Below are 18,950 nucleotides of genomic sequence, written 5' to 3'. Positions count from 1 at the left end.
TTTATATCACTTTTCAGTATGAGATGACGGTTTGATTGGTACTATTTTAGGGTGGATATGACTTTTTGATTGCTTGGTATTACACTTTTTGTGATGTAAGTTTTTTTTACATAGTTTTTATTTTATTTTATTTGACGGTATTCACCTGATGGGTTAGGTCTTGTGATATTTTTATAGAACCAGTCGATACTGACGCGCCAATACCTAATATGTCTACTTTACTTTTTCAATTTTTTTTTACTTTTATTTGGGAAAAGAACACTTTTTTCTTTCTCTTACTTAATTTTTGGGGGAAAACTTTATCTTTTGTCCCACTCTGGGACTTCAACTTTGGGGGTCTGATCTCCTTTACAATGCATCACAATACTTCTGTATTGTGATGCATTGGCTGTAAGTGTATTACACACTGTAATACACTTCAGCCAGCTTGCCTGTGAGATCCAGGGGGCTGAATCTCACAGGCTGTCATGGAAGGCATCAGGCTTCCTTCCCTGCCATTGGGTCCGAGTCACAGCAGCACAGGGACCCGATGGCCACCCCGCACCCGGAATGATTTTGTACGTGCCACAGTCTGCACATACAGCAGGGGTCCGGCTATCAGTGACTGCCGGACGCCTGCCGCTGATAAGGCGGGTGCAGCTCCTGCACCTGCCCGATCAGCCCGCCGTACATGTACGGCGCTGGCCCTTAAGTCATGTCCACCAGCGCCGTACATGTACGGCGCGGGTCTTTAAGGGGTTAATCTAGGCTCCAATACCCCGAAATCGGGATATTATTCCAATTTACTTTTATTTAAAATATCCATCCAAATCCAAATTTATTTGATTAGATAACCTACTGACACTTCTGACTTTTTAAAGAAAACAAAGCATATCATCCACATACATAGCTATTTTATCCTGGTTTTCCCTTACCCCAAACCCTGCCAAATGGGAATTTTTGCTTATAATAACAGCAAGGGGCTCTATCACAATTGTGAATAACTGGGGGAAGAGAGGACATCCTTGCCTCACTCCTCTTCCCAAACTAACCAACCAAGATTCTATACCATAACGGCTCATGCACACGACAGTATGTATTTTGCATTCCGTAAAACACGGATCAACGAAAAATACGAATGCCGACTGTGTGCATTCCACAATTTGTGGAACATAACAGCTTGGTCATAATAGAACAGGCCATAATATCCTTGTTCGTTATGCAGTCAATAATAGGACATGTTCTATTTTTTTGCGGAATGGACATGCGGACATACGGAAACGTAATGCACAGAGTCATTTCATTTTTTTTTGTGGCTCCACTGAAGTGAATGGTTCGCATACAGGTTGCAAAAAAACGGAATGGACACAGAAACAATATATGTTTGTGTGCATGAGCCCTTAACTAAAAAGCTAGCCTTTGAGTTCTGATATAAGATTTTTAGCCAATTAATAAATTAAAGTCACGTCCTACGCCCATCCTCTGCATCACACACCAAAGGTACTGCCACTCTACACTGTCAAAGGCCAGTGTGGTTAAAGGGGTGAAATAAAGGAGATGTCTCACTTCAAATGGCATTTATCATGTAGACAATGTTAATACAAAGCACTTACTAATGTATTGTGATTGTCCATATTGCCTTCTTTGCTGAATAAATTTATTTTTCCATTGCATTATACACTGCTCGTATCCAGGGGTTATGGCCACCGCTGCAGCCCAGATACAAGATGGGAGCTGCTGCACATTCAGACCTATGCACTCTCCCATGGTCCCAGCCACCAGAGAAGCCAGCAGTTTTTACTATAGTGTGCAAGCACGGCCACCGCAGCTGGATTGTAGAGGTGGCCATAACCAAGAAACGTGCAGTGTATAGTGTTATTGAAAAATGAAACAAGCCAGCAAAGGAAGCAATATGGATAATAACAATACATTAGTAAGTGCCTTGTATTAACTTTGTCTACATGATAAATGCAATTTAGTGAAGTGAGACAACTCTTTAATAAAAAATAAAATAAAAAAAGCCCTTTAATAAAAAATAAAAAAGGAGAGTGGGGGAGGTGTGGCAGAAAAAAAATAAAAAGCAGTATAATTCTCCTTCATGGATCCATACCTCTCCAGACCCCACTGCTTTCCACTTCCTGTTCTGCTCAACATGCTGGAAATGCCAGGACTGGCTGAGGAGGGTCACCGCTATGGACAGGATTTGGCTGAGTGGGTCCTTTGATGGTATTTCTGTCATGTCGATCAGGAAGAAAGAGCAGCGAGAAAAAAAATGAAGCAGAATTGGAACGGCAGTGGCAGGGAATCAAAGGAGGCTCATAATGAATTTTTTCTATTTAGAACATTTTCTGGTAAATTTGTTCTCAGTTCTCCCTGGAAAACCTCTTTTGTATCAGTGTTTGGAGCCTGTGTGTCTGATTCAATAGGGGATCTTATTAGGGCATTTTAGATAACAGACCAGATAAATGCAATAAATTATAAATTCTGCAAATTTTTTAACTTATGACCTAAAACTGAGAAAATAGCTGACATATTTTAGTATTATGTACAGTTAAGACTTGAAACAACCATCCCATCCAGTCCTAAATTTTAGCATACAGTGCAGTAAATATCCAGAAATAAATAAATGAGTAAGACATATGTATTTATTTAAATAAATCAGGTGTTATTCCCAGCAGAGTTTGAGAATCATTAAAGATCACGTCTGCCAAAGTTTTGGTATTTCTGTAGTGATTAACCCTTTTATGACCAAGGGTCATTGATGCCCCAGTGTCCAGGTCAAAAATTACAAATCTGACATGTGTCACTTTATGTGGTAATATCGGAACGCTTTTACTTATCCAAGCCATTCAGAATTTTGTTTTCTAGTGACACATTGTACTTCATGACATTACCGTATTTTTCGCCCCATAAGACGCACTTTTTCCCCCCAAAAGTGGGGGAAAGTGCCCCTGCGTCTTATGGGGCGAATGCTGGCAATTTACATCGCAGTCTGCGATGCTGCAGCATCGCAGACTGCGATGTATTAGTGAGGAGGGAGGAGAGACTGTAGTAGGCGGGGAGAGCGGCGGGGCAGTGCAGGCACTGTACTCTGGCCCCGCCGCTCAGTATGTACTGTATTATACGTAGTGTTAATCATCATATCTAAACTGAATAATGATGCGCTCCCACTGCTCACCATGTGCTTACCGGTACACATGTCACGCTCCTGTAGTAAGCACTAGCGGCTAGCAGGCAGGCCGGGCGGCCGTAACTCACGGAGGTCACGTGCCTGCTCTGCCTGCTTCATTCATAAAGTAGGCTGAGCAGGCATGTGACCTCAGTAAATTACGGCCGCCCGGCATGCCTGCTAACCGCTAGTGCTTAGTACAGAAGCGTGACATGTGTACCGGTAAGAACATGGGGAGCAGGGGGAGCGCATCATTATTCAGTTTAGATATGATGATTAACACTACGTGGAGGAAAATAAGAAAAAAAATATTTTTAACCAAAAGGTGTGCTTTTGGTGGGTTTGAACTAATGGCGGTCTGTGCATGACACTATTATGGGGGATCTGTGGATGATGCACTGTTATGGGATGGGGGATTTGTGGATGGCACTGTTATATGGGGGATCTGTGGATGGCATTATGATGGGGGGGTCTGTGGATGGCATTATGATAGTGGGGGGGGATCTCTTCGTCTTATAGGGCGAAAAATACGGTAATAAATTTGAGTCAATATACATCACCTTTATTTATGAAAAAAATCACAAACGTACTATTTTGGAGTACATATGATTTTTTATTGCTCTATATTATGTTTTTTGTGAGGCAAGGCAACTCAAAAAAATTGCTGTTTTGGCACTATTTTTTACAAGATTCATCTGACAGGGTAGATCATGTGCTATTTTGGTAGAACAGGTTGCTATAGACACAATGATATCAAATATGTCTACTTTGTTTGTTTGAGTTTTACATAAAGCATTTTTGAAAAAATAATTTTTTGTGTTTATTTTCTGAACGCCATATTTTTTATTTTTTTTCTGCCGATCATCTTGTGCAGGGGCTTGTTTTTTTGCAGAAAGTTGAGGTTTTTATTGGTACCATTTTTGGGTACATAGGATTTTTTGATCATTCATTATTACACTTTATGGGGCAAGGTGACCAAAAAATTGGTTGTTTTGGAACAGTTTTTATTTATTTATTTTTACAGCATTCACCTGAAGGGTTAGGTCATGTGACATTTTTATAGAGCAGATCGTTACGGATGTGGCGATACCTAATATGTATACTTTTTTTATTTTACATAAGTTTTATACAATAATAGCATTTTTAAAGCAAAAAACAAAACGATGGTCAGATCCATGTAGGGGGGGCAGATGGGGCCTACAGATCAGGGGGCACGGAGAATACACTACCTGATTTTCAGGCTCTGTGCAGACTGACCAATCGGGTCGATCTCCGGCAAGGGACCACTCTGATTGGTCCCTTGTCGGCATTACTGCACTGTAGGTGGTCCGTGACAGCAGCAGTGGGACAGAAGCTTTAATCCTAGCGTTTTGCAGCACTTGGATTAAAAAGCTGCCTGATGTATAGCACGTATATAGCTGTATGGCAGTTGGGAAGGGGGTTAATGTGGTTATAGCACCATCTAGCAGTGTTGAATTGTATTACACTTTGTTTTTCTTGTTACGAAGACTGCTGCATTGTGGGTGGTGCAGATCATTGTGGGAGTGCAAAGCATTCTGGGAAAGAGAAGTCTTCAGGACACAGTACAGAGCAGTGGCGTGCCTAGGGTCTCTGGCAGCCCCCCCCCCCCCCCCCCCCTCCAATACTTAAAAATAATTTTTACCCCCTCAGAGTAGCATTGTCCTCATTGTACAACTTTCACAGTAGTTTTGTACAGATGTGTGCCCCCTCACAGTAGTTATGCCCACATTTTGCCCTCTCACAGTAGTTATGCCCACATTATGCCCCCTCACAGTAGTTATGCCCACTCTGTGCCCCTTTCACAGTAGTTATGCCCTCTTTGTGCCCCCTTCACATTAATAATCCCTATTGTGTCCACCTTCATAGTAATAATCCCCATTGTGCCCCCTTCATAGTAATAATGCCCACTGTGCCCCTTCATAGTAATAATGCCCACTGTGCTCCCTTCATAGTAATAATGCCCACTGTGCTCCCTTCATAGTAATAATGCCCACTGTGCTCCCTTCATAGTAATAATGCCCACTGTGCTCCCTTCATAGCAATAATGCCCATTGTGCCCCCTTAATAGTAATGTCTACCAGTGCTAGTAATGCCCTCTGTGCCCCCTCCATAGTAAAAATTCCTATTGTGCCCCCTTCACAGTAATACCCACTGTGCCCCCTTCACAGTAATACCCACTGTGCCCCCTTCACAGTAATACCCACTGTGCCCCCTTCACAGTAATACCCACTGTGCCCCCTTCACAGTAATACCCACTGTGCCCCCTTCACAGTAATACCCACTGTGCCCCCTTCACAGTAATACCCACTGTGCCCTCTTCACAGTAATACCCACTGTGCCCTCTTCACAGTAATAATTCCCTCTGTGCCCCCTTCATTGTAGTAATGCCCTCTCACTCTATGCCACCTCAATAGTAGAAATGCCCATTGTGCCTCTTTCATATTGGAAATTCCCTCTGTGCCCCCTCCATAGTAGTAATGCTCAGTGCCCCCTCCATAGTAATAAAGTCCTCTGTGCCCCCTCCATAGTAATAAAGCCCTCTTTACCTCCTCTGTATAAAATAATAATAAAAATCAAAACACAGTAACTACTCACCTTCTCTAGTTTCTGAAGCTCACATACATCTCTTCCCTGCTGGCACAGATCGTGCTGCAGCACTGTGTGGGCGGATCTTTTGCAGATTTCCGGGCTGCAAGCGCCGCCCACACAGGCTGGCAGCGCGATCTGTGTCTGCAGGATGAATAGTGGAGAGGGGAGAAGTCTTCCTGCTTCACCATTCAGAGCGCTGCCAGCCTGAAGGAGGGAAGGAGCAGCGCTGGGAGCTGAGCGGTGAGTGACAGGATCCAGCTATGAGCGCTTCCATCTGTATTGATAGAAGCGCTCATTGCTTCTGGCACCCCCGAGAGGCGGCACCCGCGGCGGACCGCCCCCCCCCCCCATCCCCCTTAGTACGCCACTGGTACAGAGATGTCCTATGCATGTCTCCTTCTCAAACTCTACCATCCTTGTAAAAGAATATCTGGTGAGAGAACTACCTTTGTTTCAGGGATATTATGCAAAGCTGTTTAGTTAGTTATAACTGTTACTCAGGGAGTTGTTACCACTGTTAGATAGATATGTAATCTTATGTACAGGCAGCCATTTTACCATATGCTTTCACGGATGACTGTTAATGTCATAGTACATGCTATTCATGCTTTATACTTATACATGTTATTTGTATTCTTGTAGTTTTACCAAATCAACAATCCTGTTTTACCAATAAATCGCATGTATGTACAATCTCACTCACGCGCATAGTGCAGAGAGTACAAACTGTTCACCAATAAACAAGTTAGACTACAAAGAACAGTCTTCTTATTTGGAAGACAGGAATGGTTTATGCTGAATGTGAGACTGCACACTGTGTAAACGTGTATGAAAACAGAACAGTAAAACAGATGCTAGTAACCAGCGATAGTAGATCTGACTTTACAGAGTAACCATCACACACGCAGTCCTGCGTACAAGGTTGCATCAGCTGCCATACAGTCTTCTTCCAAGGTAGAGTCCGTGGATGGTCAGACCTGCTTGTCACTGCAAACCATACTGGAGTGCAATCACATTCTTGACAACCGGCACAAGGTAGAGTCCGTGGATGGTCAGACCTGCTTGTCACTGCAAACCATACTGGAGTGCAATCACATTCTTGACAACCGGTCTGAGATACCTATACCAGACGTAACAGCATACCACCCGCACCTGAAGCGTATAGCTCATCACCTGATACCGGAACTGGACCCAGAAGCCCCGATAGTCTTACTCCTTGGAAGACATACTACAAGTTCAGAAGGCTAGAGGACAGATTAATGGTCCCCAGAACCCTCCATACGCCCAGATACTTGACCTAGGATGGGTCATCATGGGAGACGTCTGTCTAAGAGGAGCACACAAGCCAACCTCAGTCAACAGTATGCTCACCAACACACTTGAGAATGATCGTCCTTCCCTATTCCAGCCATGTAACAGCAGTTTCCTGATAATTTTCACACAGCGCTCCTGTGCCTTGTCCTTTCACAGATACCTCCTGTGAAGACCACGCCTGTGATGGTGAGCAAGATCACTTAGGGTGCACAGTCTTCCACAGGACAAGAGAAGACAACAGGGTCGCAATGTCCATAGAAGACAGGCTGTTCTTGGATATCATGGATCAAGGAATAGTAAAAGACAAGTCAAAAAGCTGGGTCGCACCTTTACAGTTTAAACCCCGTAGACAAAGGTTACCTAACAACAAAGAACTTGTCTACAGTCGCTTTATATCCCTCAAACACAAACTTCAGAGGACACCAGAAACGAGAGAACATTTCTTTACCTTCATGGAAAGAATATTACAGAACAACCACGCAGAAATGACACCCACACTCCAAGACTCAAAGTAGTGTTGGTACTTACCCATATTCTGCCTGTATCATCCTAAAAAACCAGGACAGATACGAGTAGTATTTGACTCAAGCGCCAGGTGCGAAGGAGTCTCACTAAATGATGTCTTACTGTCTGCTCCAGACCTCAACAACAGACTTCTGGAGGTACTTCTACGCTTCCGCAGAGATTCCGTAGCATTTATGGCAGACATACAACAGATGTTCCACTGCTTCCTCATCAAAGAACATAGAAACTACTTGAGGTTCTTCTGGTACCGCAACAGAGAGTGCACATCATCGGAAACAGTCCTTCCCCTGCAGTCGCTATCTACGGTCTCAGACATTCAGCTCAAGAGGGTGAAGCAAAGTATGGGTCAGATGTCAGGTCCTTTGTGGAAAAAGACTTCTATGTGGATGACTGCTTGAAATCCACAACCACGAACGAGACTACAACCTGTCTCCTGAAGAGGGCTCAAGAGATTCTCGCTCTATCTAATCTGAGGTTGCACAAAATCACCTCCAACAGCCGTGAGTTAATGGAGGCCTTCTCATCCCAAGACCATTCAAGTGATCTAAAAGACTTGGATCTTAGCACCGACTCCCTTCCCATGCAGCGGAGCCTCGGTTTGCTCTGGGATTTAAAGGCAGACACATTCATCTTCCTTGCTGATTTGGAAGGTGAATGTGTCTGCCTTTAAATCCCAGAGCAAACTGAGGCTCCGCTGCATGGGAAGGGAGTCGGTAGAGGAGTTATGTCCACCATAAACAGCTTATATGATCCTCTGGGATTCGTAGCGCCTGTTACCATCCAAGGTAAAATGATGTTTTCACCACAGAGACGTCTGATTGGTATCACCCGCTTCCCGCGGAGAAAAAGGACCTGTGGACAGGTTGGAAGAAGTCTCTCGAAGCTTTGTCCAGCCTTCACGTGACGACCCTATGCTTCCGTGCCATTACCTGAAGTCAAGATACAAGGACTATATATATCTTCTGTGAGGCTTCAGTCAAGGCGATTGCTGCCATAGCATACCTAAAGACCATAGATGTCAAAGAACATTGCCATATAGGTTTTGTCATGAGCCAGACCAAACTGGTGCCACTCCGTGAACACACGATTCCCAGACTGGAGCTCTGCGCTGCTGTGCTTGCAGTGGAGTTGGCTGAACCTATAACATCAGGAATGAACCTGGAAATCAAAGAAGTCGAGTTTTATACGGACAGCAAGGTAGTCCTAGGATATATTTGCAATGAAACCAGATGCTTTTACATCTATGTCAGCAATCGGGTACCAAGGATCAGGAGATCCACTTGTCCTAAACAGTGGCACTATATGCCCACGCACCATAATCCTGCAGACCACGCAGCTAGATACGTCGCACCAAGCCACCTTAAGGACACAACATGGTTTACGGGTCCTGCATTCCTGTATTCAACGTCTTGCAGTATCATAGCCGACACGTTTGAATTGGTAGACCCAGATGTCAATGAAGAAATCCGACCTGAAATATCTGTTCTACGTATGGTGAATTCGGACCACCAACTCAAAACTCATTGTTTCGACAGGTTTTCCACCTGGATGTCGCTTGTTTGTGCTATAGCCTGTCTAGTTCATATAGCTAAGTCTTACAAAATCGACATTACCTGTGAGCCAGTCTCCCAACTAAGAGACTCAGTACAGATCTTCTTTTCACCAACATTGGTCTAGATGTATTCGGTCCTAAGTCAGTGGCTACACGGCACACTAGAGGTATTCACGCCAGTGCAAAGCGCTGGGCGGTCATGTTTAATTGTGTGTCCAGCAGAGCTGTCCATATAGAAGTGATCGAATCCATGGACACTTCAAGTTTATTGCCATTAGAGGGCCCGTGAAGCATATTCGTTCGGACAGAGGCAGAAATTTTGTAGGAGCAGTGAAAGAACTTCAAATTCCTTCCAACTTGGAAACTGCCAACATGGAAAGATACCTAAATGAGCAAGGATGCACCTGGATATTTAAACAGCCTCATTCTTCTCACATGGGCGGAGTCTGGGAAAGGATGATAAGGATAGCAAGAAAAATCTTGGATTCAATCTTCATGCGGGAGTACGAGACTCACACATGAAAGTTTGACCACATTCTTGGCGGAAGTCTCAGCAATCATGAATGCAAGACCGTTGACTACCCTTTTCAGTGACCGTGAAGATTTGACTATCCTCACTACTGCCATGTTACTCTCACAAAAGACCAGCACCCCGAATGCTCCTCTTTGAGAATTTAATGACAAAGACCTCTATAGATGGCAATGGAGGCAGGTGCAAAGTCTTTGTAATGTCTTCTGGGACAGGTGGAGGAAGCAGTATCTCTCTACCTTACAATCAAGAAGGAAGTGGCAAACTAAGAAGCCTAACATCAGACCTGGGGATGCTGTGCTCGTGAAAGACAGCCAGTCGCACCGGAGCGAGTGGTCACTGGGCCTCATCACCAACACATTCCCAAGCAAGGATGGGAGCGTATGCAAGGCCAAGGTCAAGATTCGGAAGTTTGGCGAGTGTAAGCTATTAGGCCAGTAACAGAGCTTGTTTTATTGTTTTCACCTGAAGGACCTAGTGGTGGTGTCTGTTTACGCCAGATGGGGAGTTTTCTGCCAGCAGAGTTTGAGAATCAATAAAGATCACATCTGCCAGAGTTTTGTATTTCTGTAGTGATTAATGTGCTTATAGTACCATCTAGCGGCGTTAAATTGTATTACACTTTGTTTTTCTTGTTACAAAGACTGCTGCATTGTGGGTGATGCAGAGCATTGTGGGAGTGCAAAGCATTCTAGGAAAGAGAAATCTCCAATCCTCAGGACATAGTAGAGAGCTGTCCTATGCATGTCTCCTTCTCAAACTCCACCATCCTTGTAAAATCATATCTGGTGAGAGATCTACCTTTGTTTCAGGGATATTATGTTATGCAGAGCTGTTTAGTTAGTTATAACTGTTACTCGGGGAGTTGTTACTACTGTTAGATAGACATGTAATCTTATGTACAGACAGCCATTTTACCATGTGCTTTCACTGATGACTGTTAATGTTATAGTACATGCTATTCATGCTTTCTACTTATACATGCTATTTGTATTCTTGTAGTTTTACCAATCAACAATCCTGTTTTACCAATCAATCAATCACACACTTGTACAATCTCTCACTCACGTGCATCGCGCAGAGAGTACAACCTGCTCACCAATAAACAAGTTAGACTACAAAGAACAGTCCTCTTATTTGGAAGACAGGAATGGTTTATGCTGAATGTCAGACTGCACACTGTGTGAACACGTATGAAGACAGAACATCAGGTCTTCAGCGTTACTGTCTAACCAGTTATACGGGCCCTAGTACTATATATCAGCAGTTAACAGCTGGATTAATGGTTTTACAGCGTAGACTTCTATGTCATAGAGACACAGTGGTGGTTAGATCGGCTGTTGACAGCAAATAACTGCACTATAAAAAAAATACTCTAAAAAAATATATGTGTTGCAAAAACATGAAAAAAATAAGAGTTCAATTAAAAATATACATATATAAAGGCCTCAGAGGAATTTTATCCTACCAACATCCTGATTTTTATTCTGCGAAGTAGAAGACTAAATGGAAAATGACACAATCTTACCTGAAGTATCCTTATATAACTCCTATCCCTTTCCATTTTCTTTTTATCCTTTAAAGATATGAAGCCCTGGAGTAAAAGCAACACTTACTCTCAGAGCCTTCGCTGCCTTTGTTCCGCCTTGTCCTTCGTAAAAGCCTGATGCCTTCTTCCAGATGTGATCTGTCTTCGCTACTCCAATGATTTAATAGGGCCATCTGCAACAAAATGCAAAAATAAAAGACAAACATGTGACACTGAATAGTTGCAATATGATATTCCAGCAAGTTTAGGGGAAAAATGTATTTGTTCATAACCTCATCTAAGGACATTTACACTGCTTATCAAATATCAACTGGTAAAAAAATAATATATATATATATATATATATATATATATATATATATATATATATATTTCTAAAGCCATTTATTATACAGTACATCTAAAAGTAGCATTATTCCATTATAACAAACTGTGCATTAGGGATCAAGATGAATGAGAACTCATTTTACCTAAAGTACACCCCATGAGGAAATGGCGACCCCTGGTGGCAACTCCTGCAACAAACCATCGCTTTAGAAAGACGCCTACACAAACACATACACCCTGCTTAAGGTTTAATTATCTCACAGATCACAGGGGCTCTGTATCATTTACAGCTTTTATTAGAAGAATATCAACATTTTTTTAATGAAATGTCATTAAGTGCCCGTTAGTCACTAAGAAAATTAAACAGGTACTACTGAAAATGTCAACGCTTGTGTGTGTGTGCCAAGAAATGAGTGGAAATCTGCATTCTTACATCAAGCTGAATGTGAGCCGTCTCTGTCCAAACTTGAATTCAGAAAAGGTTGGAAGCAGCTTGTTGTTTCAGGTACTGATGAAGTGCATGTACTGTAATGTAAATGCCATAGGCAAGACTGAACCCCGGAAATCATTACAATACATCAGTAAACAATATTTTACCATCATTTCTAGGATTACAGCAACAATAGAGAACATTCTTGTGTCCTATATGTAGATCACAGAGATAATGATCATGTGATATAGGCAGAGGCGTTTCTTTTCTGCACCAGTGAAAGCATGCCCACCAAATCTCTAAGAAAAAGAGTCACCACGTCTTCACATCTTTGCACAGTTAAAGGCGTTGGCCACTTCCAGTTACTGGTGACCAATGTGTAAGGCAAATAAATGGCACTTACTAACATCGCCTGTGTTGATATTCTGTGCCATATGCTATATATTTTGTCCTGAGTTCCTGTCCTTAAGATGGCCGCTGTTGGAAGCTCATGTGACCAGACATCACTCAGCCTGCTCCATTCAAACACATTGCACCTGTACTAAACAGTGCAAGTGCAGATACCTGTAGCAGGTGCAGCGTATATGGATGAAGGAGACATCACATGGAAGTGATTTGCCCGGTCCCATGAGTGGACAGGACCTCTGTGTGGACAGAACAAAAGGCCAACAAGGGGGAATGACTTATACAAATATAGAGCATGGAGCACAATGTCAACAAAGGCTCTATTAGTAAGTGCTATACAGGGAGTGCAGAATTATTAGGCAAGTTGTATTTTTGAGGATTAATTTTATTATTGAACAACAACCATGTTCTCAATGAACCCAAAAAACTCATTAATATCAAAGCTGAATATTTTTGGAAGTAGTTTTTAGTTTGTTTTTAGTTTTAGCTATTTTAGGGGGATATCTGTGTGTGCAGGTGACTATTACTGTGCATGATTATTAGGCAACGTAACAAAAAACAAATATATACCCATTTCAATTATTTATTTTTACCAGTGAAACCAATATAACATCTCAACATTCACAAATATACATTTCTGACATTCAAAAACAAAACAAAAACAAATCAGTGACCAATATAGCCACCTTTCTTTGCAAGGACACTCAAAAGCCTGCCATCCATGGATTCTGTCAGTGTTTTGATCTGTTCACCATCAACATTGCGTGCAGCAGCAACCACAGCCTCCCAGACACTGTTCAGAGAGGTGTACTGTTTTCCCTCCTTGTAAATCTCACATTTGATGATGGACCACAGGTTCTCAATGGGGTTCAGATCAGGTGAACAAGGAGGCCATGTCATTAGACTTTCTTCTTTTATGCCCTATCTTGCCAGCCACGCTGTGGAGTACTTAGACGCGTGTGATGGAGCATTGTCCTGCATGAAAATCATGTTTTTCTTGAAGGATGCAGACTTCTTCCTGTACCACTGCTTGAAGAAGGTGTCTTCCAGAAACTGGCAGTAGGACTGGGAGTTGAGCTTGACTCCATCCTCAACCCGAAAAGGCCCCACAAGCTCATCTTTGATGATACCAGCCCAAACCAGTACTCCACCTCCACCTTGCTGGCGTCTGAGTCGGACTGGAGCTCTCTGCCCTTTACCAATCCAGCCACGGGCCCATCCATCTGGCCCATCAAGACTCACTCTCATTTCATCAGTCCATAAAACCTTAGAAAAATCAGTCTTGAGATATTTCTTGGCCCAGTCTTGACGTTTCAGCTTGTGTGTCTTGTTCAGTGGTGGTCGTCTTTCAGCCTTTCTTACCTTGGCCATGTCTCTGAGTATTGCACACCTTGTGCTTTTGGGCACTCCAGTGATGTTGCAGCTCTGAAATATGGCCAAACTGGTGGCAAGTGGCATCTTGGCAGCTGCACGCTTGACTTTTCTCAGTTCATGGGCAGTTATTTTGCGCCTTGGTTTTTCCACACGCTTCTTGCGACCCTCTTGACTATTTTGAATGAAGCGCTTGATTGTTCGATGATCACGCTTCAGAAGCTTTGCAATTTTAAGAAAGCTGCATCCCTCTGCAAGATATCTCACTATTTTTGACTTTTCTGAGCCTGTCAAGTCCTTCTTTTGACCCATTTTGCCAAAGGAAAGGAAGTTGCCTAATAATTATGCACACCTAATATAGGGTGTTGATGTCATTAGACCACACCCCTTCTCATTACAGAGATGCACATCACCTAATATGCTTAATTGGTAGTAGGCTTTCGAGCCTATACAGCTTGGAGTAAGACAACATGCATAAAGAGGATGATGTGGTCAAAATACTCATTTGCCTAATAATTCTGCACGCAGTGTATAGTCCCCTAATAAACACACTTGTCAACAGGAACCCAAAAGTGGCCAAACCCTTTAAGTAGAGGTAAGTATAATGCACACTGAACATTTACACATTCTGTAATGTGTAACAATCCCAGTGTCTTTACTTGTCATTAAAGAGGTTCCGGTCCTTTTATATTGATGGCCTGAGGATAGGCCATCGATATCTGGTCAGCGGGAGTTTGACACCTGTACGTGTCGGAGTGGACTGAGCTGGTAACTGCAGTGCTGATTTCATTCACGTGACTTCCTCCCCTCAATTTTACCTATAAATGTGAGGTCTATTACGAGAATAGAAAACATACTAAATTTAAGTCTAGGGGATATATTATATTATAGTTATTTTATGTTTTACTAAAGTTACATACTGCTGCTGTATTCCAAGAGCCATAACAATTATTCTATCAGTGTAGCTGTATGAGGGCTTGTTTTTTTGCCAAGTCAGCAATTTTGGGGTACATCTAAATGCATTATTAACTTTTATTATGCTTTTCTATAATAGTGAGCTACTCTCAAATATGACTGCCCTGAATGACCGCTTACATGGCGTTACCAATAAAGCATAGTAGGCATCTCCCTAATGACCCATGCTATAAAACAAATGCATTATTAGGCCTCTTTCAGACGAGTGTGTCCAGTGAAATAAAAAACACACCGTGTTGGAGTGTGATTTCCCGTTCTGCACACTGCTTGTTTCACAAGATTGCACAGCATTATAATGATTTCTAATGCTGTGTGTCTCTGCATTACCTTGTTTCTACAGAATTATATGGACGTATTATGTCAGTATAATTCTGTATACGCAAGGTCAGGCTATGAGACACAGCATTGCAAATCATTATCATGCTGTGCGATCCTGAGAAACGAGCAGTGTTCGCAAGGGCTCATGCACACGAACATGTGCTGCCCATGCCTTGCATTGGGGACCGCAAATTGCAGTTCATAATGCATGGGCACCATTCGTATGGCCTGTACTGGCGGATACAGACCTCCTCAACTTGAATGGGCCCAAGATCCGTCTGCACTGCAAAAAAAATTTTGCTTGTTCTCTCAAGCCAAAATGCCACGGAAGCACTCTTTAGTGTTTCCATGGCCTTTCACACCCATTTAAGTTAACGTGTCTGCATCTGTGATACGGTGCGCACATGGCTGGTTGTGGACTGCAATATAGGCACGGCCAGCACATGTTCCTGTGCATTAACCCTGACAGGAAATCACGCAAGTGGTAAAACAGAAAAATAAAATATCAATTTGGTGTAATTGTAAATCAACCCAGGAAAATAGTTAACATGTCATTTATACCATATCTTTAAAGGAATTTTCCAACTATTTTATACTGAAGACCCATCTTCAGCATAGGTCATCAGAATCTGATGGGAGTCCAGAACCTATCAGCAATCTGAAGAGCGCCTCTGTCCGCTCACAGTTTACCAAGCACAGTGCCGTACTCCGTATAGCGGCTGTGCTTGGTATCGCAGCTTAGCCCCATTCACTTGAATAGGACTAAGCTTTGCCTAGACCACTAGACGTCACTTGCCTAGGTTAAGCAAAGAGAAGGCCACCGTGCTCACTAGAACACTATGGCCTCCTCAAACAGCTAATCGGTGGGGGACTTTTGTTGGACCCCCACTATTGATTAACTATAATGAGAATATGTTATCAGGATAAAACCACTTTAATGCTGTAAAATAAAAATCCAATAAAACAATTGCAGACTTGTTTTCTTTTCATTCCCATGCCCCACCATCAGAAAAAGATTTTTAATATGCTGGTGCATATTTTCTAAGCGAATGATGGCATAAACTTAGACAGGTTGTCTAGGCATGAACTAGTTATTACAATGGCTCGGGCAGGATGATAGATCTGGTACAAGGCTAGACACTTTTCTCTGATTTTGTACCAACTACTTGTTAGCTTAATTGGAGACAGAATTTTCTGCCAAATTTTTGGGAGCTGTGGAACTAAAAGCAGTTATATGTGGTCTACAAAGCTACTTTCACACTTGCGTTTGGAGCAGATCCGTCTGGTGTCTGCACAGACGGATCTGCTCCTATAATGCAAACGCTTGCATCCGTTCAGAACCGACCTTTCACTTACCAGTAGGAGGAGCGCCCCGCCGGTCACAGACATTGCAGGTAAGTATGCTTCTAAAATTGCTAAGTAACCATGGCAGCCAGGACTGCAGTAGCGTCTTGGCTGCCATGGTAACCGATCAGAGCCCCAGCGATTAAACTGGGACTCCGATCGGAAATCTCCGCTGCCACCAATGATGGGGGGGTGATTTTAATTGGGGGGGGGGGGGGGGGGAGAGGGGAGGCAGCACTGGCCACCAATGAATATAATACTGGGGAGGGAGGGGGGCCGCACTGGCCACCAATGAATATAGTACTGGGGAGGGAGGGGGGGCCGCACTGGCCACAAATGAATTTAAAACTGGGGAGGGAGGGGGGTCTGGCCCCTGCTGCCTGGCAGCACCTAATCTCTTACAGGGGGCTATGATACGCACAATTAACCCCTCAGGTGCGGCACCTGAGGAGGTTAATTGTGCGGATCACAGCCCCCTGTAAGAGATCAGGTGCTGCCAGGCAGCAGGGGGCAGCTATTACACAGTTCTCAGTATATTCTAACTTGAAGTGTCCCCATCACTATGGGAACGCCTCTGTGTTAGAATATACTTTCGGATCTGAGTTTCACGATCTAACTCAAATCCGATGGTATAATTCTAACATAGAGGCGTTCCCATGGTGATGGGGACGCTTCAAGTTAAAATATACCATCGGATTGGAGAAAACTCCGATCCGATGGTATATTAATAGGGACTTCTGACTTTACATTGAAAGTCAATGGGAGACGGATCCGTTTGCAATTGCACCATATTGTGTCAACGTCAAACGGATCCGTCCCCATTGACTTTCATTGTAAGTCAGGACGGATCCGTTTGGCTCCGCACGGCCAGGCGGACACCCGAACGCTGCAAGCTGCGTTTAGGTGTCCGCCTGCTGAGCGGAACGGAGGCCAAACGGTACCATACTGATGCATTCTAAACGGATTCGCATCCACTCAGAATGCATTGGGGCTGTACGGATCCGTTCGGGGCCGCTTCTTAGAGCCTTCAAACGGAACTCACAAGCGGAAACCCGAACGCAAGTGTGAAAGTAGCCTTATGTTTAGAGTTCGGGAGAAGCTAACTGAGGCAGTGATTTCTACAGATCAAGTGGAGGCAGGGCTCTAGGCCCAACTGTCATCCATCTGCTGTAGGCTACAATAACATTTTGTCCATAATGCCATCAAGTTCTGCAGCAGCGACTGGAGGGCATAATAAAATGCATGCTATATCATTGTGGGTGATGGGAGAAAATGGTTAGACATTGTTAATTTTTTTTTAACAAAGGTAAAGAATTTAAAATTGTTCAGATCTTAGGATAATTTCACAATAGTGTTTTTTGCAGATCCGTCATGTATCTGCAAAAACGTTTCCGTTACAATAATAAAACCGCCTTCATCCGTCATGAACGGATCCGGTTGTATTATGTCTTATATAGCCATGACGGATCAATCTTGAAAACCATTGAAAGTCAATGGGGGACAGGTCCGTTTTCAATTGTGTCACAGAAAATGGATCAGTCCCCATTGACTTACATTGTGTGTCAGGACAGATTCGTCTTGCTCCGCATGACATCGTGGACAGAAAAACACTGCTTGCAGTGTTATTCTGTCCGTGATGGGAGCGCAACCAAACGGAATGGAATGCATTTTGGTGCATTCAGTTTTGTTCAGTTGACAAAGAATGGGGACAAAACTGAAGCGTTTTCCTCCGCTATTGAGATCCTATCACGGATCTCGATAGCGGAATTGAAAAGGCTGGTGTGAAAGTAGCCTTAGACGCGTTTGTTATTTTATTTAAATCTGCTTTCTCAATAATTACTATATTAGACAAAACCAATTCAAATGTTAGATGTGTGCACACTGCTGTAATGTCAAAATACTGTAGGTAACTATCTATAGCGCTAGAAAACTGCTTGGAATATGAAATCAATGTGCTTCTCGAATATGTTCTCTTGCTAATATAATAATATCCTGAGGGCAGACAATTCAGGGAAACTGTCTCTAAGCTGAGGAACTACAACATTCTCCAAAATCTTGTGTTGCAATCTTTAGCACAACAGAGGGTGTTCCCAAAGCTGGGATTAGTTCATGCCTGAGGTGCGTGGTTAGGTAAAGGATAGTGTTGTATCATGCCACACTTTAAAAAATTCATTACATTTCTGAAACGTAATTCGACTTCCCTAAATTTATTTCTGCTTAGTAGCAATTCAAAAATATAATCTTATAATTGCTACATATAGCAATAGACATGATACTGTGTATGCACCATAATACAAACAATACTATAGCACTACATATAGTTTATATTGTGCCTACCATTACATTGATTTATACCATTTGACGACGGAACCGGATGATGAATGCCACACAACTCCAGGCACATTTAAGGGAGGTAAGAGGCACCCAAGTGTCAAGTCAGACCATTAAAAGCATTTACATCAGCATGGTCTGCATGCTAGATGACCTGCAAGAGTACCTGACCACAGACAGGCGTCATCGTCTTGCATGGGCCAGGGAGCATCCATGTTGGAC

At 43.0% G+C, this 18,950-nt stretch overlaps 1 protein-coding gene across 4 annotated transcripts in view; it reads right to left on the bottom strand.

Moving 5' to 3' along the window:
* The window catches only part of EDA (ectodysplasin A), a 293,737-nt gene that overhangs the window by 132,325 nt on the left and 142,462 nt on the right, over positions 1-18,950 (bottom strand). For all 4 annotated transcript variants that reach the window (XM_040405086.1, XM_040405088.1, XM_040405089.1 and 1 more), the window contains exon 2: positions 11,295-11,400. In XM_040405086.1, the coding sequence (XP_040261020.1) occupies positions 11,295-11,400 (106 nt within the window). The remainder of the gene's footprint in view (positions 1-11,294; positions 11,401-18,950) is intronic.

This window comes from Bufo bufo, chromosome 8 (assembly GCF_905171765.1).
Source record: "Bufo bufo chromosome 8, aBufBuf1.1, whole genome shotgun sequence".
NCBI classification, from domain to species: domain Eukaryota; kingdom Metazoa; phylum Chordata; class Amphibia; order Anura; family Bufonidae; genus Bufo; species Bufo bufo.
This window is presented reverse-complemented; position numbering and strand designations above follow the sequence as displayed.